We start from the raw sequence: 23,109 nt of genomic DNA, 5'->3' as shown, positions 1-23,109 counted from the left end.
AAGGGCAAAAAGAAGGTGTGAGACATCGTTTCAGATAAAGGAGCATTCACGGCTGCTTTACAGAATGGCTTCAGTCTCTTCTTGTTGCTGGTTTTCTAATACGACTGTTAAACCACATGTCGCCTGGACTCACCTGTAGTCGCCATGGGGACGGTGGTGGTGTCAATGTCAGCGGGCAGAGTTGGCGTGGCGGTTTCGGCCGGCGTGGTGGTTTCTGCGGAAACAGACGTAACACAGCTCAGGTCAGAGGTGTGCGAAACAATCCCCAGATATTAGATCGCTGTGACGAGGACACATGAATCCCCCGACGTTTGTTTGAGGGATTATTTATGTGGAGTTTCTCCTTCCACGGGAGCATATGTGAGGGAGGGAGGGAGAGGAAGTGCTAAGCAACAAAGGCAGAAGGGACCAGGAAGTAATGAGGTACAGTGTCTTTATGCACCTTTAATAACTCCATTCTGCCTGTATTTAGACAGCAAAGTAAGTTAGAAGAAGCTAACCGTTGTTGAGCGCTAGATGAAGAAGACATTTTCACCCATAATTCAGCACATAAACAGTACGTCTCACTGTGCTGTGTATTAAGGCTGAATTAAAGCGCATGTCACAGTTGAGAGTGTGAGGTCACTTATCCGCTTAAAGGAACTTGAGCGGATGGTTGAATCCTGTTGAATCGGATCCTGTTGAAATGAGCTCTGCGGCGCCCGAGCTGGAGAAATGGCAGACATGAAAGGGCCGGCCACAGCTGGCGACGGCTTCTGCCATTAACCCAGCGTTAATGTCACGTCCTTTACTCCTGTCATTAACTACCTAATGAGACTCTTATCGCTGCCGGCCCACCGGGAAACAAAGGCAAAACGAATGCGACCCTCTTCCTCAAATCTAGGGCTCCATCTCTTGTTCGCCCTCTCTTATAATTATGTCTCTTCTCTTTTTGCTTTTTTCGCCTGACCTTTTCGCCCCCCACTCAAGCCTTGGGACCGGGCGTGAACATAAACAGAGTGCCGATACATTACCTGGCGTCCCACGAAACACACACGAACCCAAAACACACGGTCGAGTCCATTAAGATTCTATCCACTCTGCGCACTCTACGCTTTCAAAGGTCAGGCCTTGTCACAGCTTAAATGCGCTGACCTTTCCAGGGTGTGACAGGGGTGTCGGGGGCAATGGGAATGGGACCGACTTGTGCGTGTGTTTGCGCGAGACGAAGTGAGAACGAACGTATGCGACTTGCCTCCCCTGCCCCGCGCCTTGATGTGTGCGACGGCACGGAGCTGCGTGAAGAGGCCCGTGTGTGCAGAAGCAGGCCGTGCCGCTGTACATGCGCAGCAGAGGAGGCCTTGCACTGCAGGAGAAGTCCCTCTGCAGCGGAGTGTTGCCTTACATAATGTGTCGACCGCTGCAGGTGATGCTGCAAGTCATCATCATGCACGGGATGAGACACCGACACTTAAAAACCGGACCCAGGGGAGCCGCTGGCATAGATAATGGAGGCGCACACTCCCACGCACTGCAGCGGCACGTGCATGCACACATGCTCGCAAAAACACACACACACGCCTGCCTATTTTTTTTCGACAGCAGACACACCCAAAACACACACGTACACATGGGGTGGAAAGAGTTCTCTGCTAAAAGATATTGCTCCCTCCAAAAGAACCTGACTCAGCGATATGTCAGAGAAGAGAGGAAAAAAAATCTTCAATTATGTAGAAAGCTTTTCAGTAAATCTCTGCTTGGCAGTCCTAGGCACACACACACACACACACACACACACACACACACACACACACCAATAAATGGATGCACAATGCACGCACACTCACACATAAAACCCAAAAGAACATGATGGGAAAGATAAGTAGCCATTGTTTTATATTCTGGTGGGTGGGGTTAAGTGCTCAGATCAACGTTCACACACACACACACACACACACCGGACGGGATATTATGATATTATACAAAGATCTTATACGACCAGCCAAAATAAGGACTAAACTGAGCAAAGTCTGTCATCATTTTAGAGTGAGCTCCACTATATTTACTTGTTTTGAAGGAACTATGAAGCTACTGTGAAGCTGAGACACCTGAGATTTACATCACAGGTGTGCATGTGCATGTGTGAGCAACAACTCAGCGCTCCAAACACTGAAATGATCCGTCCTGGAAAAAGGGAGAGATGATATATATATATATATTTTTTTTTTACAGATCAGTCTCTAAAATTTCCTTCCTGAGCGCATAAATTTTGCATTTTTGGAGCATGTACACTCGAAAAAAAATAGTCACTGCAGAGGCTGTGAATGTGTGTGTGTGTGTGTGTGTGTGTGAGAGAGATCGTTGTGCGTCAACATGGGGAAACAGAAGTAGTCAAGACCAACAGCAGATGAGTAACAGAGGAGGAAAGGAGAGGACAAAAACATTTACAGACCCACGCACTGGGCCTCAGGGTGGGAAGAGGAAGAACTGCAACCATGTGCAGGAACGAGGGGAGAGACCAGCCTCACTGTGGGAGCTGCTGCTATTTTACACGAAGCAAGATAAAAACAACAAACACTTCTAAATTCATATTAAAGGAGAAGAAATTCAACGGAGGGCAGAAGAGAAAGAAGCGAATGGTTTGAGTGTTAAAGGAAGTGAATGCTTTGCAGGATGTCAGCAGTAATTCACTGCTCCTGCTGAGCTCTGGAGGCCTGTGAACAATGTGTGACCCTCAGCAGCAGTTCTCTTTGACGCGCTTCCCTCAAACCCCCCACACCATCTGATAAAAATCACCCCCCCCCCCCTGTGAAAAAAGTGGTAATCCTTCACCATGGGGTTTTTTGTTTCTGTTGTTCTGTTTCCATATTTGGCGATTTCTGTTCCTGTTGTTGCCTTCCTACAGTGCTTAGCAGAATTAAATACTTTCATGAGCACGTGAATTTCAGCTCTGTGCTCTGTCATCACCTTATTGTTGACTGTGTGTTCCCGTAAATGGTGATGGTGATGATGTGCTCTTCTTTAAGTTGCTGTGGAACGTTACGAAACAGTCTCAATTTAACACCGATGTCTCTCGGCGACCTACGTAAGAAAGCGAGACCATCAATAAGAAAGACGCAAAGTTAAAGTTCCTCGTCGTGCGTTTATAATTCATCTCTCTTCGACTAGAGAGCGCTGCACTTCATCGGCACTTGTACAAGCACACAAACGCGCTGACACACGCACACAAATCACCTCAACGACGGCTGAATGGCATGTATAGTGGTGTGATTACAGTACAGCGGTGTGTGTGTGTGTGTATGTAAGTGCTGAACGTGCTGTATAGACAGATAGTCATCCTGTTAAGGCACAGAGGGAGTTGTAAGGGGTCCAGATGTGTGCGAGATCGGTTGAATGTGTGTGTGTTTCTCCAGCGCTACCTCACATCTGGATAACAGACCAGGCTGGAGAGTGAACAAACCAAAATGATCCCTCTCTCTCTCTCTCTCTCTCTCTGGGGACGCATTCCTTCAAACCGAACCCTGTCCACTCCCTGCCGACGCAAGCACTTGTTGTAACTAACTCATATTTTCCAGGTGAAACAATCTCTCAAAATCTGAACCTCAAGCTTTTCACTTTCTCCCTTCTTCAGTCCCTTCACTTCTGGCAGACTCGAATGCCTCTCATGCATATCTAATGCAAACCCCACTTTTCCACCTTCCTCAAGGTCCGTTGAGATCTGTTTGGATCGCTTTATTAGAGCTCGGGACAAATAATTCAGCCTGGAATAGTGTAGAAATGATCATATATAAAATGATCCCCTGGCACCTACCTGGAAGATCACAGCCAAGTATCTCCACTCTCATCCCGATTCCTGCTGGAGACCACCTCTCTGGATAAAGCCTGATGTACTGGGACACTATCTCCTCAAAATGGCGCAGCTCCGGGGTGTCGTAGTGCGTGTTCCCCTCAAAAATCTGTCCGAGAAATACACAAAAACAAATGTCATCTTGATGGTTTGTCTGTATGTGGGGGGAGGGGACACAAACACGTCACTATCTTCCTTCCTTAACCCACCTTTGGCAGGCTGATCTTGCTGTCCATGATGAAATTCCACTCTTTCCCATTCAGGCTGTGCGCCACTTTGTACTTCCTGACAAACGCCCGGTTATCCGTGGTCGCCCCACTTCCTGCGTCTCCTCCCCTTGCGCCCTGCGTGATCACACCGCGCACCGTCTTCGGCACGCCGAGGTCCACCTGCAGAGATCAGAGTTCGATAAACGCATGGCGACATGGCGCTTTACACAAAACAACACATGCTTATGTTTCATTGCAGCCGCGTGCTTCTTGTTGTAGCTTGCTCGCCTCCGGCGGCTGGAATGACTCTACGTGGAAGCCAGAATTTTAAAATACTTCTTATTGAAACAACATGACATTTTAACCGTGAAAGTAACAATTACCCTGAAGAAACGACACCACAACCAGACTTTAGTCTTGCATATTTAGCACTAAATGTGACCCAATGGCACCGGAAACACGTGGCCAAAATGTTGCAGAAGTGCATTTAAAACCCCTTCGTACCTGAAGCCACTCCTCTCCAGCCAGGGGCTGTGCTGGGGCCGGGAACCAGCCGGAGCGACTGGCCACCATGCGGGCGGCCCCAGGGTTCCACACCATGTCCCGGCTGGAGGAGGCGGAGATCTGGGCGTCGGGGAGCAGGCCGGACAGCAGGCCCTGCAGGTCTGAGCACGGAGCATCTGGAGTGGAAAGCGGAGAGAGGGCAGAGATAACTTCAACCTTCACCTCAGGGGGGGGGGGGGGTTGATGGAGATGTTTCAGCGATGACCTAACATACACTCTGTTACACATATTCCCGCCTGGGAGCTGTTAAGCTTCACCACAGAATTGCACTCCTGGCCACTGAGCATTAGGAGTGTAGACTGGAGCGAACAGGAGAGGCTGAGGTGAGGGACTGGAGGAAAAGAGATGTGTAGCGCAGCACTATTGCTTCATGTTCAATAGACGCAATTAGACGGCCATTAGTGAGATAAAAGCATACTTTAACCCCCCTGCTTCACGATCTCACACAAACATCCGAAATATGTTATTGTCTCTCCTCTACAATAGCTTTTCTGTTCACGTTTTATGAAAACTCACGGAGGGAAGCTTCCACGTACATGCAAAAGCTCTTGGAAATGATGCTCATTCAGATACGGATGAGCGGGTAGCATTGACAGTAACTTGCAGAGGGAGTTGGTGAGAGGGAGAAATGAGGATTAAGGGGATAAGAGAGGTATAATACGAGGAGTCGGGTGGCAGAGAAGTAGAGGGAGGAAAGAGTGCGGGGTAGAAAAAGAGTCAGAGCCGAGGATGACGGCTTGGGGAAGCTGGGAGGAGAGCAAGATGAGACTCCTACGCTGACAAACAGTGGGAGAGGGAAGGATGGAGAGAGGAGGAGCAAGAGACTGAGGGTGGTGGGTGAGCGTGGAGAGGTAGCGAGAGCTTGAGGAAGAGAGAAAGGGCAGGAGGAAGGGAGACGGGGAGATGTTAGTTGTGCTGAAAGGCTTAAGAGAACACAGATCAAAGTTTCATGCTGTTATGTCACTGCAAAAGCAGGAGATGTAAATAATGAATAAAAGGCACAGGAAGTGTTGATGTGTGTGTGCGTGCCGGTGGGTGGTGTCTGTGTACATTTCAAAGGGTGTGCATGCTTTTGAGGTCATCTGCTATATTTAGAAGCCCGCCTGTGTGTGTGTGTGTGTGTGTGTGTGTGCCTGTACCGTAAGAGCTAATAGTTATTTCTATAGCAGCTGTTGAGGCCGCGGCGAATCACAGTTTCTGATGTAATAGTGAACAGGGAGGCATGAATGATTGATCGGAACTCATTTCTCAATATAGAGGAGCTCACAGAGCAAAGAGGACACTGCAACAAAAACGCATGTGAAGCCATGAGAGGGAAGAGAGGCGTCGCTGTGGGAGACGGAGACAGAAAGCGAGCGCCGTGAATAAGAAATGACACTGGTGGTGCCTTTGGAAGGAAGAATAGAGTTTCCTTTAATTAGCCGGAGGCTTTCTATGTTTAAAAGATAGCAGTGGGAGTGTGGGAAAGAGTGGAAATACACATGTACGCGTGAGTGTGTGTGTGTTCCTGGTTTTTCCAGTTTAGGAGGTTATTTTTTGCAGATGTTCAATGATCTGAAATGCCTTTGAACAAGAACCAAATGTGCAGCAGAAAACTGTTGTTTCTGTTCAGTCGAGCTGGAGGAGCGCAAAGCCGGGGGATTCTGGCAAAGTCAACTTTCTTCAGGCAAAATAAAGGTTGGGGAAGTTGCGCACACACGCGCACACACACACACACACACACACACACACCTGTAATCTGGCATCCGTAGAGCTCGAATCGCAGGGCGATGCCGTTCCTCCAGGTCTGTGGTCGTATACGGACAAACCGGGCCAGAACTGGCTGTGGGACGCGGTTCAGAACCACCTCGGCTGGGTCTGTGTTGGCGTGGAAAATCTGGGAACACAGAGACAAACAGAAGGCAAACAAAGGTTACTGTCAGAAGGAGATGTACTGCTCATGCCGGTATGAGTCTTATCTCTCCCTTTCTCACACACACACCCACCCACAGTGTGCGGTTTCGCTTGGCTACACACACACACACACACACACGGTGGCAGGCCGGACAAAGCAGAGACAACCCAAACACGGATCCAATGTCACCAGCCCAGCTGTCGATGTGTTTTGGGGTCAAAGGTTCGGCGCTGGAAGGCTGGGAAAGCCCGGCACACACACACACACACACACACACAATGCTCACTCACACACCAACCTCCACACACCTCCGTGCTGGTTGCCGAATCGGAGGCTGCGGGAGACATGACCTGACACGACCAAACATGATTGGCCGTCAGACGCAGGAAGTCTCACCAGGTGGGCAGGATGCGAGTGAAATTAACTTCCCAAAGCATCAACATTCACTTCTTCTCCGCGAACACTCCCTTCCTTCCATTTGCTCTTAAGCGGCGGGGCGGGGCAGCGGGGGTCGGAGGGCAAATGCAACCAGGGTGGTCAGGTTACTTCCTGCTTTGGGCAGAAAAAGCTTGGATGGGGACATTCAATGACGGCCACGAGTCTTCCGATCTTTCCTTTTTGTGTCACACAAGTTTTCGCAAAACTACATCTCCCTGTGTGTGAATAACTTCCTCTTCCCACCAGCTCCTCCCTCTGCATCTCAACACCTCCATCCATTTTCCTCTTAAATTGCCTGATATCTCTGCACACATCCTCTCTGACCCATATTGCCTTTCTACCTCTTGTTGGTGGCTACAAACTGAAACCACACACACACACACAAAGGCACAGGAAACCACAGGAACCCACACACACACACATCCTACACACCCAGCAGGGGAAGTGTCTTTTCACTGACTGACTGTTAAGTGTCATTCACTCTATCTGTCTGTGGTCGACCGGGTCGGCAGATAGGAGAACCAACCGTTATTCGCAAAAACCACACTGGCTAACGTCAGAGCCACTACGCACAATGGAGAGACGGAAAGACAACTACAAGCCGCTGAATTAAAGATTAAAGGCATCACTTCTTAAAAAAGATCCCGACACGACTTTTCTTTTACTCTAATCCAAGCACAGGATGATCAAACCAAAGCACGTTCCCGTAGCCTGAAAAAATTCCCTCTTATTTTGATGATGTTGTTTTTTCAGTGTGATTTTCCGTTCGAGTTAAAAAAATATTATATTGGTGTAAAGTGACCCATTTATGAAATTCCCTGTCTGGCGCATGACACCCCCCCCCCAAAAAAAAAATGATATTATATTCCAGAAATTCCATAACCAGTGGGAATATGAGTGATAGGGCTTCAAAATCCTACTCGAGGGGTTTTATTTGATTTTGGGCATGGCCTGATTTAATCAAGAGGAGCTGACACTGGTAATACAAAGCAGCGAGAGTGTTTGAACAGATAAGCGGGTCTATCTCGGCTGTATCTGCTGCTGGATTTGAGGATAGACAGCCGCTGTGTTTACCTAAGAGGCCAAACAGTGGATGCGGGCTCTTATGGGGGTTATGTAAACACCCACGCATGCACACACAAAGCAGAGCGTATGATGGAGGCTTTGCCTCGCACACAACCGACCCATCTCTACTGCTCCCAGGTATGTTCGGTCTGTGGAACAAAGAGCGGCACGGAGGACAGCCGGAGAGGACGGGAAAAAAAACAAGACTGCAGGGAGGAAGAGTCCTCAGAAGAATAGTTGAAAACAGATGAAGAGAGGGGTGAGGCGGGTGAGAGAGAGAGAGAGGTGGAAACAAAGATGAGGTTGAATGGAGGGCAGCAGATATAGCTGAATATGAGCGGAGGAATGTGGAAGAGGAGGTAGGGAGCGGAGGAAAGAACAATGAACAGATTCATCACCGAATCTCTTAATGGGGCTAAATTCAATGGCATTTCCCCCATTCTTAACTCAATTGTGGTCATAATTTAGAATTTGACAAACATCATGATTCAACCGCCAATGAATCATACAAACTATCAGGTAAGTAAACGATGTAAACGTGACTTTCAAAAGTATAAAGTTCGGAAAAAGTCTGTAAAAAAAATCGGTCCACTCCTTCCCAGAAATGTCCAATGTTCCAGTCGTAAAGATGCCTGTCATCACTAAAAGGCCATTAGCTGGTGCATTACAATATTGCTGCTTCGCTTTATTTTCATCTTTGGATGAAAGCAGAGAATCCGGCCAACATTACTGACACAAAAAGAACAGTTTGTTCAATGGGAATCGACTCACGGGAGACTCTTTCCATTTCCCTTTTGCACGCGAGAGGCCAATGAGATGTTGTCAGTCGGCTCTCGGCTTCTTCTGTCTCCTCCACTTCCTCCCGTCTGTTATCAGGGCACCTGAGAGGTCGCTCATTTGGCCCCTGACTCATTCCTTCCCAGGTTAAAGGTCAATGGCCTGAGGAAGCAGATGGCTGCTCATTGACCAACTTGCAGATAACGTGGTTACTTTTTGCCTGGCTCACAGTGGGACGCGACTTGAAACGAATGCTGGTATTGCGGGTGGGCAATGTTGGCGGGATGTTGTCTGGGCCCCCTCTATAATCTGCCCGACGACTGGCATGTTGTTTTGCACGTGTGCGTCTGTGTGAGCCGTCACGTGACAGGCTGGCGAGCCGGGCTGAAAAATGAACGATGTCATGTTGTGTCTCCTGGTGTGGAGAGAGTCATGAAAATATAACGAAGCCCCGCACACACACACACACACACACACAGCAGCAGAATGCCGCGGCCAGACTCATTGGTGTGGACATTGGCGGGACACAGGCACCATGGGTATTTAACTATTGATAACATCTCCGGAGAAGGAGGTCACCGTGAAAGGTGCGTAGCAAACACCCTCGACATATCTACAGCTCTGGACCAGTCAAAAACAGACTGAATTTCACAGTTGGTGTGGAAGAAAATGTGTTAAACCAGGTGTGGATAGATGTATACATCAGAGCTCGATTCATTTTCCATCTCTCTCTCTCAACACTGTGTTTTTGGCACATGTCTCCATCCTCTGCCAGTGTTTTCCTTCAAGCTGATGGCACCGCGGGGAGACGCGGCGAGCTCTGCACAAGACATTATTCGTTTCCCGGCCGCTTCTTCATCCCTGCGTTGTTCCCTCGATTCCCAGACTCCTTCTCTGTCCATTATACTCTTCATCCCTGTCTTCTTGCTCTAGTTATTCCCTCTGTCTTTCTCTTTCAAACCCCCCCCCCCCCCCTCCTCCCTCACTCTCAGTATGAAGATGTTGACAGTAGGAACTGGTTTCAGCTGGCCGCTCTCCACTACTGGCCCTAAGACTTGCTAACGGTGTATATGTGTGTGTGTGCGTGTGTGTGTGTGTGTGTGTGTGTGTGTGTGGTTGACGCAATGATCCTTGGAAATTGTCTTGCACCACCTTATGTCCAAGTCTGTCAAAAGTTTGTTTAATGTATGACCTTGAAGAATGAGTTTCAAACACATCTGTATGAGGGTGTGTGACACAGTGTGATAGAGGGGCAGGCTGAAATGCTGTGTCGGCATTTTTTTTTTCTTTCTCCCAGGTGTGTGTGTTGGACAGATTTAGCACAGCCTCACAATGCTTTTTAGTAACACAATGCTTGGTTAGCGCTGGGGCTGATGGGATTTTCCTCACAGACGGATGACAGTGTGTGCCTTTAATGCAAATTTGTGTGTGTGTGTGTGTGTGTCAATCGCTAAAAAAATAAGTGTATGTGTGTGCGTGTGTGAGAGAGATATGCAATTCCTTAGTGTGCACACGTCTCATCAAGTAATGAGGTGCACATGTGAGTAGTGTGATTTAGAATTAACAAATCACATGGGTGTCAAACTGAAAACGTGTTGGCGTGCAAAAAATTAGTAAAAAAAAAATATATCACACACGTGCACACACACACACACACACGGACGTGCACAACGCCTGTGTGCTGGTGTGACTGAGGTGATTGCAATCTGCAGCGCTGGTGTTTTTCTCTTCCGACAGCACTTTAATTTCTTTACAAAAAAAAACAAAAAGGCTCATTTCCCACAATGCCTTTCCTTTTTCAGCCTCTCATTCTGTCAAATAATCTTTATTGGCATTAAATCCTTCGCTCTTTGTCAACGCAGCAAATAAGATCATGAATCTCGACAGTAAATGGCCCTCAATAACAAACACAGCGAGGCAAGAACTGCCAGGGCCGACCCTTCTTTATTCACAGGTGATTCATATCTGATGCACAGACACACTCACGGCTCAACCTTCCACAAACAGCACCGGCGCACGCACTCTTCCAAAGCCACATTAGCTTTCGAGCTCACTGTTAAATGACAATTAGAAGAGCCAAATCCCAGTCATTACAGACCCCCTGACGAGATTTGAGTTTCACCCACTTAAGGGCTCTTTGGGGGGCTTAGGACGGGCTAACTGGGGGTTTGTACGACAGGACCGGTGGATTAGCAGTCACGGAAGATTCAACCGCAAACCTGCGGGGACCGGAGCAGAACCTAGCCGTACAGTGGACTGTTTAATTATGAAGTCGGGCTCAATCGTGACTGAAAACTGTCCGCTGTAAATCAAAAGTGTCGACCCTGAATCCAAATCCATCCGTCACTGTCGGCAAAAATACAAGGAGAAAGTTGTAATCTGAGATCTCTGTGACACATCAAAGAATGTCAATGAACAATAAATCCTTTACGCATAATGCGGTAGCCCCCATCACGCATGTAAACGCCATCTGCTCTTTATGATCATCACAAACAGATGGTATGTTTAAACACAGCCACATTTCATATAGAATATATGTACCCAGCAAAGAATATTCACAGAACTCTTTGGTGAGCTGATACCGAGTGGAACGTGTCTGCTGTCTGTTATTGATCTTTCGTTCTGCTGCTGGACGTTGTGCATTCTGAAAGCTGAAAGCAAAAACCAATTTTCAAAATTTCCAAAGCGATCGTACAAGCAGCAGCGCTCCCAAATTGCATGTTGATGCATCAGTCTGAAAGCGTCTGAGCAGTTTTTATTTTTTTGCTCAGCCAGTTTAGTGGACTCAGATTACACGCATGCATATGCGCACACACGCACAGATCTCCAGACAAAGAGAGATCAGCCAGAGGTTATTTAAAGGGGGGGGGGGGATTCTAATATCTCGCACAGATGTTGACTTTTAAAGTCAAATCCGCGTTCCGCCCAATAATCTCCACATCAAATACCCCCCACCGGACCCACCCAAACCAATCACTGGCACACATAGAAGGGGGCCCCCGGTGTGTGTGGGTAAGTGAGGGTGGATTAACCCTCCACACACACACACACACACACACACGCCCACTGCTGCTACTCTCTATTTGGCTGCTTGCAATCCACAGTGACCTTAGCCCAGATATGAGGGACGGAGTTCAAATCCCCCGGAGACGGGCTTCACTGTAGGACACGACAACAACCTACACTGTTCATACGCAAGCCCCTCCCACACACCTGACACACAAAGCACGAGACGTCAAATAATGTTGCTGTGAAACACCCAAACTTGCTCAGTCCACACCTGGTGTGAGTCCACAACCCCCCGGCGTGTGTTTATTTGCACGTTGATGTGAGAGAGAGATGACACATAGCAAGCCTAGATAAGGGCACATAGAGGACTCCATTGTTCTTGTTTGTCAGCTTCCCCGCCTCTCTCTATCTCTATCTCTTCCTCCCTCCCATCCCCTCTTTCTCTGCCTCATGACTGGGGTCATGACTCAGGTTCATAAACAGTCCTAGAAGGAGAATGACTGCTGCAGGAATGTTCCGTCTATTGATACCGCTCTGGGGCGAACACTACAGCCTCTGTTGTTGGAGAAAATATCATGATGGTAGAGGAAAGGTTAGAGAAACAGGCTCTTGAAACTAGTCCATGTCCTGGATAAGGAGGTCTGCTTTTATCTCTAGTGCTAGCTCCTACCTTGTGGTTCTTGCCGTGCCGGTAGACCATCCAGTCCTCCCCGTTGGTGCTGACCTCCAGTTTAAAGGTAGTGACGTAGTAGGACTTCTGCGTCTCCTTTGAAACGGCGCCCTGTGTTGCGATCCCCGTCAAAACCTTCAGGAAGTGGAGGTCAACCTAGAAAAGGGGAAGCGGAGGAGAAATAATGAAAAACTGGAACAGAATAGAACGCAGTCATAGGGCGACTGTGTCGATCGCTGAAGGGATTCGTGGGGCTCAGGGCTGATGGAGATAACAGAGACAGACCAGCTGCTGTGTCTACCTGTCACACAGACAGCAGGGGATGGACACCGACTGTGGCCTACTGCTGAGGGAGCTTAGGTGGTGTGTGTGTGTGTGTGCAAATCTTCTCATTGTCGTGGTGCAAGGGGAGGAAGGCTGCAGGCAAAGATCAATGGCGTAGTGTTCCTGGAAAGCGCCTTCATCAATCACGGTGCATTCTCCTGTGTGTGTGTGTGTGTGTGTGTGTCTACGTATGCATGCATGTGCGTTGGGGCCAGTGTGTGTTCGAGACAGGAAAGATTGAGAGCGCAGAAGCACTTCCTCATCATCAGTTCGCAGTTCCTCTAGTTCCTCTCAGCGGTCCTGCTGTATGTCTTCACCGCATCCTCTCCTCTACTCTAGCGTCACTGAGACATCTTTGTTCGCAGGAAGTGAAAGCAACGCTGATTCCGAATTTCTCTCTGTGTGGTTTTTATGGTCACGCCACAGCTGGAACTTGTGATGTTTTCCACTTGTTAAAAACCTGACCTGTATGTACTCCTTGTTGCTGTCCTCTGAAGGCGTCCAGGCGTTGTCGTCGTTGTTGAGACGGGCCTGCCGCGGCAACCAGCGGTTGTCGTAGAAGGTTGTCGAGGCGGTGATCTGATCGTCGCTGATCTTCCCCGACTCCATGCCGAGCGCCATGCTGCAGTGGAACGCTGGTGGGACAAAGAGAGGGGAGGGGGGGGGGGGAGACGGAGAAAGCAGAGCGTTAACTGTATATTTGTTGACGCGGCTTTACAGTGGAGATGAAAAAGCAGCTTTAGAAATAAAAAGAGGAAGGAAAGCTGAGTCCAATGGATGACAGGTGCAAGAATATGTTTAAAGAGACTGACAGGGAAGATCTAAGCAACATATTATAGAGCTTGAAGACAGAGAGGAAAATGTAAATCCAGACAGAGAAAGGGCAAAGGGAGACGGAAAGCAGCCCAACAGGTGAGCAGAGGTAAATTGAGGTGAAGTAAATTCATATTCTAAAAGAAAATAGCAGGAGTCTGCTTCTGAGAAACGGCGCTCTTAGGAGGGAGCGAAATAGACTGAGAGAGAGCGCCGAGATTTAAATAGCATTAAAGTTGGCAAAGCTGAAAAGATCGAGAGGGTGAGAGGAGCGAAAGATGAAGACGGAAAGATGAGTGTCAGCAGAGATGACGGAGAAGAAACTGTTGAAAGGGAGAAAATAGAGGCGGTGATGAAAACAGGTAAACAAACCGCCACAGAGAGCATCCGCATGAGTGCGAACACACACTCGCTTTTACGTTATCTCGCACTCACAGTCGCTGACTTCTTTGTGCGTCATGTTGTAGCGGGCGGAGAAGCCGTCTTTGGCCACGGCCATGTCGGTGTGGAAGGAGAGGGACAGCAGGCCGGAGGACGACTGGATCTCCGGAGGGATCTTTGTCCCGCAGTACCGGCCGATCAGAGGAGACACTGCAGACACACACACACACACATGAATCAAACCGATGTAAACATGTTTCATGATGTAGGTTGTCTTCATCTAAAGAGTTCGATTTTTAAGTCGTTTTCAGGGTGATATTGCATTCAAAGTTCTTAACAGATTGTGCTTTTATTTTGAAAAACTGAGTATCTGGTTTTGCTGTGTGACGCTACAGTGTGTGTCCTTTCCATGTAAAATAGTAAAAGCGATCCAGCCGTGCAAAGACCGGTGGCCAGTGGCCACGCTGCTTCAGTAAGCGTTGTCTAATGAGTCACAGCACGCTTCCCCCACATTTCTCCCTCCCATCATTCCTCTCTCCCTTCTCTCTCCTGTCCATCCCTCCATCTGCCATGTGTGTCTCAGCCAGGGCCCAGCAGGGGGATTGGAATCCCTGCCTTAATGCAAGCTGCACTGGGATAAAAAAGAAAAGAAAACACACACACACACACACACACACTAGCGAGGATTACAATAGTCTCAAGAGTAGCTCCCTCACCAGACACGATATTCTTCCCCCTTCCGTCTTGTCTCCTGGCCCTCTTTCATGCCAGAGGACTCGGCTCACTGGAACTGGGTTACACTTTAATTTCCTCCTAATTCTCAACTTTGAATGCCACAAATTGTTTTCAGCTATCAAAGCTCCCAAATTCAAGGCTATAATTGAAATTTTAAATCCACTTGGATCCCTTTTTAGCAACTGGAAATTAGAACAAACAGTACTCGGCTCCATAATTCAAAAAAAAGGGGGAAAAGAAAGTCAGCAAGAGAGAGGTGGGAAGTGAACCACTCACCACTCCTAATGAGATTTGTATCAGCGCTACAGAAACTAACATCACCCTGTGGCGGTCACGATCAAAGCCCTTCAAATGTTTTTTCCTCGCCACTTCCTGATCTCGGCCGATAGGCCACTTTCGCAACGCTCGGCACCTCCTATTGGACACAAGCAGATATTCATCGTGGCCATCACGCTCACTCGCCCGGGGGGAGGAAGGAAGCGCTAGATGATAAGGAGGGAGGACAGGGAGGATAGCATGGGGGTGATGAAGGGTGTTATTATGGAGAGGGAAGAGGGGCATGGGAAAGGGCTGCTCCTTAGGGGTGTCGAGGCACTTTCAGCTCCCCGTGTGAAATAATGTTTCCTCTATGTATCAAAGGGAGCGACGGCTGCTCGGAAAATTGAAGACTGCAAATATCTGTGTGGGAATGTAAGGGGGATAGTCTGTGTGGGTCCTGAATGTGAGTTTAATGTGTGTGTGTGTGTGTTTTATCCCCATGAACATGAGTCAGTGCGCCCTCACCTTGCGGCAGGCCGTCCCACACGTCCAGCCAGTCGTACTTGCAGTCGCCCTCTCCCACCAGCAGGGGGTCGTTCTCGAGGTCGAAGGTCAGGAACGTGAGGGTGATGTCCATGAGGGGCGGGGCGATGATCATGTAGGAGCACTCCAGATTGTGGGGGTATTTATCCGGGAAGCCCGGGGACTCGATCATGCCGGAGGAGCTGGTGAAGTTGCGGAAGCAGAATTCCGACCCTGAGCGGATGAAAGGATGAGAGGGTATTTAGAACGGAAGAAGCAATCGGTCATATTAGGAGGGGATGCAGGAGTGAGCAATCGATCACACTCGGATAGCCAATCTGACTTGCAGAGGGTGTTTCGGAGAGTCGTTCATCACTGACGGCGTGGGATATACAGCGGTATACACGCCGTTTATGATCACCGATGGAGGAGAAAATACAAAGTGAGTAAATGCTCAAGTGGGTGTATCCAACGCCATGAGCCGCTCTTTCTGTCTGTGCTACATGCCACCAATCAGCTCCGCCACCATGTCTGGCACCATGAAGTAAAATCGATTGTACTTTCAAAAAAAGTAGTAATATTATGTTTGGCAGCTTTATTGCACCCTCAAAAGACCCCTTCGTCATACGTTACACAATAAGACTCAATGATAAAAAGGAAGCGCAGACGGACCCCGGCACTCTTCTATATCGTCAAAACGAAATATTCTCCAACACTCTCTCTTCACCTCACAACCATTTTTTTTTTGCACAGCCTCTCTGTCACACACACACCACAAACGCTGTGTAACGGCTCTAAGTGGGCCCTTTGCGGCGGCTCCTCATTATCCATGCAGATTTATGCGCCCTGGGCGGCTCACCTTGAGCTGCGGCAGCTGTGCGGCTCAGATCATCTACCCATCAGCCACTGCTCCGCGGCCCGCCGGGGCGCCTGAGTCACGGCCCGAGTGTTTATGGACCGGCACATCAATGAGGGCGGGAGAGAGAGCCGACGGTCCGGCACACACAGTCTCATTCACAAACCCCGGCTATTTTCTGCCCATCCGCTCTCACCTCGAATGTTTCCATCTTAATACGTCGGCTATAAACACCTCGGTCTGTTTAGTTGAATCTCTTTCTGTGTCTCCATCTATTTTCATACTTGGCATGAGGGCAAATATCGTGTGATAATGTTGCTATAGAGACTGCCGGATTCTCATTCGGCCTTTGTTTGGCTGCATGTCAGAAATGCCTGCGGTTGTGTCCTTTCCCAACCAACTGATGCCACTGAAATCGCTGCTCTTCTTCTGGCTAATTATAAGCACGCTTGCATCGTTTTCCAAACTTCTCTCCAGTTAAAATTGCAACTGATAGAGGGCAAAAACTCCAAGACGCTCACAACTGGCAAGCGTATAACTAGCACAAGGAAAAGAGTCTGCTCTTGTACTTTCCCATCGTTGAGTGCGTGCGAAAAGCAGAGAGGGAGGCCAGGTTGAAGAGACTCGGGGGAGAAGCTTCTGGTGGATTTCAAAACTGGGAAAGTGGGGTTGCATCCGGCAGCGCTGCATTGTCTCAGAGAAGTGCCAGGCTGCCTTTGATAAGCAGATAAATATTCATAAAAGCAGCGTTTAAAAGGAGTGCAGACATGTCAACAGCTGCATTCCTCCAAGGCACCAGTCCTTATTATCAGGCAGCCCTAGAAAAGCTGAGGGGTCGACTGGCCCTCCCTGTCTGCACTTGGTTAATGGTAGAGAGCTGACCCCAATCACGCCTAAGAGAGATGGGGGGAAACAAAGGAGACTGCCTCTACAATATCTCTCTCACTTTCTTTTTTTCTGTTCTCCAACAGTTTCTTTTTGTCTGCTTTTTCCTAAATTCTACATTCATGCCAATTGTCTCACATGTCTTCCTCGAACCATCGATTGTATCTACGACGCCTGTGTACCCGTCTGCCGATCGATCCGTTTTGCACGCATGAGCGTATGTCAGGCTGAAGATGCTCCAGATCTGCCCACACATGTTAAAAGCGGCACTCAACCTCTTGTGTGTCGACTCCCACACGCTCTGCAGCATCAAAAACACAACCGCGGATCATCTGCCTTCGCGCTCGTAGCCTGGATGCCTACACACACACACACACACACATAGAACTCGGCATGTTGACATGTGACGGTAAGATATCTCCCCAAACTCTCAACCACTGATCTCTCCTCTCTGTGTATGAGTGAAACATGCACGTCATGAATTCATGACGTCCTTTTATGAAGCTCCTCGCATGGCTTTCATCTTTTGCAGCTGGCATGTTTGTCCCTCTGTATGAGCGTCTGTGTGTGTGTGTGTGTGTGTGTGTGTCTGACAGCGTGTGTGGTGGCTTCGCAGCAAGCGTCAGACCCAGTAACACACTGGCCTTGTTTCTTACTGGGTCACGGTGCAGCGGTTTGGAGTCCCGCTGCCAATAAAAACTTCAATCTGAGCACAGCTTGACTCCATCGCCTGCAAACACACCGCTCTTATGAGTTTTAGACACACACACACACACACACACAAAGTAGTCGCTTCACACACTCGGTGCCGCCACGCGCCATCGCTTGTGTGCGTGAGTGCGTTCACATATTTGGGGTTTTGACGTGAGTGTGACGCAAGGGGGCGAGAGGGCGAGTTGCTGGGTAGAAAAACCACTCGACTCTTGCACATGAGTGCTTGATGTGGTAGCAGCTCCACATGTTGTGTCAGGGCAACCCCCTTCCTTCCTCCTCCTCCTCCTCCTCCTCCTCTCCTCCATTCCCTGTCTTCTCAGCAGCGACACGCCGCGTCTCTGTTCATTCACTTTTAACTCTCATGTCTCACCCCGGCCCAGAGAGACATCAGTCTGAAGCAGCTTTACATCGGAAGGAATGCTCCTCCTAAGTCACACGGATGCCTCTGTTATGTGTAATGGAATGCACAAGTTAAAAAAAATCTTCCGCGCGAAAACAGCAAAAAGCCTCCTGCTGTTTGTGATCAAAGCGTTTCCTCATTCGTTTGCGGATCGAGCCTGAATATTTCATTCTCTTCATCTCTGATCAGTTTTCAACACTCTTCGCGCTCATCCACGTTATTCCCTCGTGGATTTAATTGACCTGTGCTCGTTAATTACTTGTGTTTCAGGAATAAACACCACGTGGCGGTTAGCCATGTAACAGCCAATCAACGCCAATCAATGCCGCAGCATCAGAAATACACACGGGGCCACTGTTGTGACTGGCACTTGGTTGGGGGTCCCGCCTACGGCTGCGCTCCCGCCGTGACCCCGCAGATGCCTCGACAGCGGTCACGGAGGAGACCCAACGCCCCGGGGTGATTTCGCCCCCCCCCCCCCCCGCCTTAACTCGGGATTGGCTGCGATGTTATCTGCCCCCGCCGCGCCAGTGGTGGGTTTTGGGGAACTGGGGAAAAGGGGGCTTTCCTGGCAAGTCTTCCCCCTGTAGCCGTGGTAACAGCGTCAGCAGCACATGAGGGATGGATGGGGCGTGGAGCGGGGGGGTGGTAGTCTGGGCTGAATAAAGGGTTAAGCACGCATGGGTAGGAGCAAAGTAGGCCACAACAATAATAGGGAGGAGGGGAGGCGTGGCCTTGAACTGTAGCTATGGCAGGATTAAGGCATACGTGTACTGTATGTGTGTGTATGCATGTGTGTGTGTGTGTGTGGGCAGGTGGGTGCCTGGGTGGATGTTGTTTCACCCCGGCTCCCCTGAGGAGGTGCACTGAAGGGTGTCAGGATGGAAGTCGAGTCAAAGGTCGACTCTTGCTCCTCCTCGCTGGAAATAATTTGATTTCTCTGTACTGTACCCCATTACACACACACTCACACACACACACACACACACACACACACTGACGCACATACACACATGTTGACACAAACAGATTGCTTGTCCAATTCAAAACCCCCTGGAGTTGTTACAGTCACCGCTTATGTAATAGGGTTGAATGAACAGAACAAAAACAAGCCACAGTATCATTAGTTCACAGTACGGAAGACAGGCCAAGATATGCCGCTCTCTCTCTCTCTCTCTCTCTCTCAGACACACACTGTCTGACTTCTAGACACAGTATGGTGGGGTCAGCCTACTGTCTGTTAAATACAGGAAGGAAGCCGAACACGTCCCCCAGCTGCGGGCTGAGATTTCTATCTCTGCTCGGTCGCACCCTTTAAAAACACACAAACACAGAACCCACCGCACACTGTACCAAAAAACATGTGCAATCTCGGATTTGCCTCACACTTTGGCTGCTTCGACACGAGCCAAAGTACAGTCACATCAGCTCACACGTCAGTAAAAGTCTTCCGAAAGCTGCTCGGTAATTACAGGTACACGGCAACGCAGCTAAAATCCATTGACGAGGGTAAAAGTAACGGTGGCGCAGTTACTCCCACTCTGGTGGAATAAGCTCATCGTCAGAAGTTGTAAACCGTGTTTAGTGGAGACTCGTGGCCCCGGCCCGCCGCGGTGACACAAACAGCTATGATGAGAGAGAGTGCAGGCGCTGGAAACGCCGTAATTAACACATGGCCTCAATCACGCTCTGACTCACATTCCCCCCCCCCTGTCTATGTTTGTCTCTCTCTCACACACACACACACATGTGCATCTATAATTCCGCCTCCACATACATACAGACGGACAGAATCTCACACAACGAGCAGAGTGGAACCACCCACATGCGCATCGAGCAGTGACACAATCTCTCATGCCCCCTGAATTTATACCAGGATCTTGTTAAATTCATGGCAACCGCATCCCCCATCCACCAGTGTGTGTGTGTGTTTGTGTGATACAGATGCAATCGTTGGGGGGTCTTGCTGGTGGCCTTGGTAACGCAGCTGAACAGTCAAATCTGGGTCACAATCATTTGACGGAGATATTTCTTAAAGGTGACAACTCAGAGCTCTCTCTGGAGGATGAACGCTCGTTTTTTTCGTGCTCCATAAACCCCGACTGTTACTTTTCTTCAATGGCTGTTCATTGAAACACTCGTTTAATTACTTGTTCATCAATCAAGATGCATTTCGAGTCCTAAATATCTAAATATCAGCTGGTAACTCGCTTGAGCATAAATCGTGCAGCTGCCTCAAGGCTACCTGACCATTTCGCCTCTCCTACTACACACACACCACCACCAGCAAATACAAATACACTTGCCGCTGCAATCTCACCTTCATTGTGCGCTTCACCTCGTGCACTTCGACGACCTCGAGAAAATTCCATTTCGGCACACACTCATCCCCATCAATCTCCTCGCCACCGCCTCTTCCCATAAACCTTTAACCTCAAGTCCAACTCCAAGTTGCCTTGGAGCTCTCTCCATCACCCCCCCCCCCCCCCCTCATCTCCAGAAGAAGCGGATCCAATTAAGCCAGCATTCCTCGCATGCTTTCAGGCGGCTTGAAAGTACTTTTCCCCCCCGCTCCTCTCTCTTAACTTGTGTTTATGTGCAGGGCTGCCTCTGCTGCTGTTAATGATTGTAAGAGTGTTGGGGATGAATGATCACAGGTTTCGGGCCATTAACATGCGACAAAATCATTAACTTAAGTATTAATGCACAGCGGAGCCTAATGTTTGGTTCGTGGAAAAGTCGAAACTCATGTTTCCCACAAAGGCCTTTGAGTAATTGTAGGCGCTGAGATAAATACATGCAGTGAGCAGTGGACCCTGGCCAACACTGGAAACACAGAGCAGCTGATTTCATCTTAAAGATAAGCCAACTGAATGAGCTACTATCCCTTTGTATTCTAAATAACTCATCTTGCACTTTTGATAGAATGACAAAGCCAAACTTCGACGAACCGATCGCGCACGCGTCTTCTTCTAAACTACCGATCGTGCTTCAGGTCACTCGCCCGTTTTGAAGATCTCGTAGCGCAGCGAGAAGCCCGCTCCCTGGTGGGCGTAGTCCGACACAAACCGGATCTGGAGGGAGGATCCCGACGAGATGATTGGCGCCGGGGCGATGTTGCTGCAGTGCCGACCCAGAACATCAGCATTTTCCGAAGTCCCATCGCGGATCTCGATGAAGTCATACCTGACGGCGGAACAAAAGAAAGAGATTATTTCCTGTTGCTTTAAAAGAAAACAGTCTTGAGTTGACATTGATCTTAACGCAGCAGGAAGAGACTTAAGAGAGGTAAAGAGATAAAAGGAGAGCATGGAGGGTGGATAAACACAGATGGATAGTGATGGGGTTATGCAACAAGCTAAGCTAATAAAAAACAGACAGGTGTTCCCATTAGAGTTCAGCCTCAGGACAGAATACAGTGTCCAAGAAAAGCATTTAGGAACACAACATCAAGACACACGTAAATATATCTGCCACAGGCTTGGCTCTCAGTCAAAGCTTCTCCGCCATCCTTGTGCTCTTTCCTCTCAATAAATGTAGCTCTTACAGCCCGTTGTTGCTCCCCAAATCACAGAAAACAAGACGGGGGGGGGGGGGGGGCTGTGTTTGGAACCGAGCGTACAATCTGAGGGCGAAGATGAAGGCAAATGGACAGCTGGACGGATTCATTGATAAGAGGCGTAAAAATAGACGGAGGAGCTTATGAAAAAGTAAAGAGGCGAGGGCTTGGAGAGAGGAAAGGTGAGGACATTAGCAGCACGGGGGGGGGGGAGGTGAGATGAGGGTTGGGAGAGAGGAATTGGGATAAATAAATGTCAAGAGGCCTCGCTTTTTAGCTCTCAGCTCATTATAACCTTTGTCTAGCCAATCCTGAACGATAAAAGCAAATTCTTAACTGTCAGGTCAGTGAGTGTGTGTGTGTGTGTGTGTTTTTATGAGATGAAAACAGAGCGAGAGAGAGAGAGAGAGAGAGAGAGAGAGAGAGAGAGAGAGAGAGAGAGAGAGAGAGTCCACCTGGCTGATCCAGAATGAGCTCATAGCCCTGTGTGTCATTCCTATCACATTATTAGAAACATCCAGCAGCACAGTCACAGACAGAATATGCACAACACGACACTGCTGCCGGGTCAGATATAGCGGTGACAAATTCCCCTGTAATTTTGGTCTTCATAACAGTCATTCCTGGTTCTCTCTCCCTCTACAGGGCTACCAAGTGTCTCTTCACCCCCCCCCCCCCCATATTGTGATTCCCAGCGTAACTAACTGCATCGCCACAGGAGCCCTGCAGCTACACGGAGGACGCCCTCCCATCATACTCGAATGCAAACACACACTCGTCTCAATTAGATCATTTGACAAAGCCTCCAAAAAGACAACAGGGCCGCTGCTGTCTCACGAATTACTGTGATGGCGTCTTTGATGTGGGGGGGGGGGGGGGGGGGGGGGGGCGTTATCAGAGATGCAGGGTTCAATGAATGCTGGTATTAAGTTGGATTCTGGGAATTGCAGGATCCATCAGGTTTGACTTAAAGTCCGGATCCATCTGCCTCTGCTGTCGAGATGATGGCTGTTCTTTCTCTCTCTCTCTGGAGGCCCCCCAACTCTACGGAAGTGCAACACTAAAATGCTGGAGTGCTCTTTCACCAATTCACATTATATCTGTGCACCAGCACGGAAGAGCACATGTGAATTATTCAAAGACAGCTGTCATTCCTCTCTGCAAAGCGAGCCGCGTGTTTTGCGCCGCCATCGCAGACAAGCTCCCGCGT

General features: G+C 48.9%; 1 protein-coding gene across 3 annotated transcripts in view; it reads right to left on the bottom strand.

Annotated features, from left to right (window-relative positions):
* The window catches only part of nrp2a (neuropilin 2a), a 49,164-nt gene that overhangs the window by 12,145 nt on the left and 13,910 nt on the right, over positions 1-23,109 (bottom strand). For all 3 annotated transcript variants that reach the window (XM_079296431.1, XM_079296432.1, XM_079296433.1), the window contains exons 3-12: positions 21,345-21,526; positions 15,489-15,719; positions 14,025-14,180; positions 13,242-13,411; positions 12,453-12,608; positions 6,331-6,475; positions 4,540-4,715; positions 4,036-4,215; positions 3,791-3,935; positions 134-214 (exon numbers count right to left, since the gene is read on the bottom strand). In XM_079296431.1, the coding sequence (XP_079152557.1) occupies positions 134-214; positions 3,791-3,935; positions 4,036-4,215; positions 4,540-4,715; positions 6,331-6,475; positions 12,453-12,608; positions 13,242-13,411; positions 14,025-14,180; positions 15,489-15,719; positions 21,345-21,526 (1,622 nt within the window). The remainder of the gene's footprint in view (positions 1-133; positions 215-3,790; positions 3,936-4,035; positions 4,216-4,539; positions 4,716-6,330; positions 6,476-12,452; positions 12,609-13,241; positions 13,412-14,024; positions 14,181-15,488; positions 15,720-21,344; positions 21,527-23,109) is intronic.

This window comes from Melanostigma gelatinosum, assembly GCF_949748355.1.
Source record: "Melanostigma gelatinosum genome assembly, chromosome: 24".
Taxonomy (NCBI): Eukaryota; Metazoa; Chordata; class Actinopteri; order Perciformes; family Zoarcidae; genus Melanostigma; species Melanostigma gelatinosum.
This window is presented reverse-complemented; position numbering and strand designations above follow the sequence as displayed.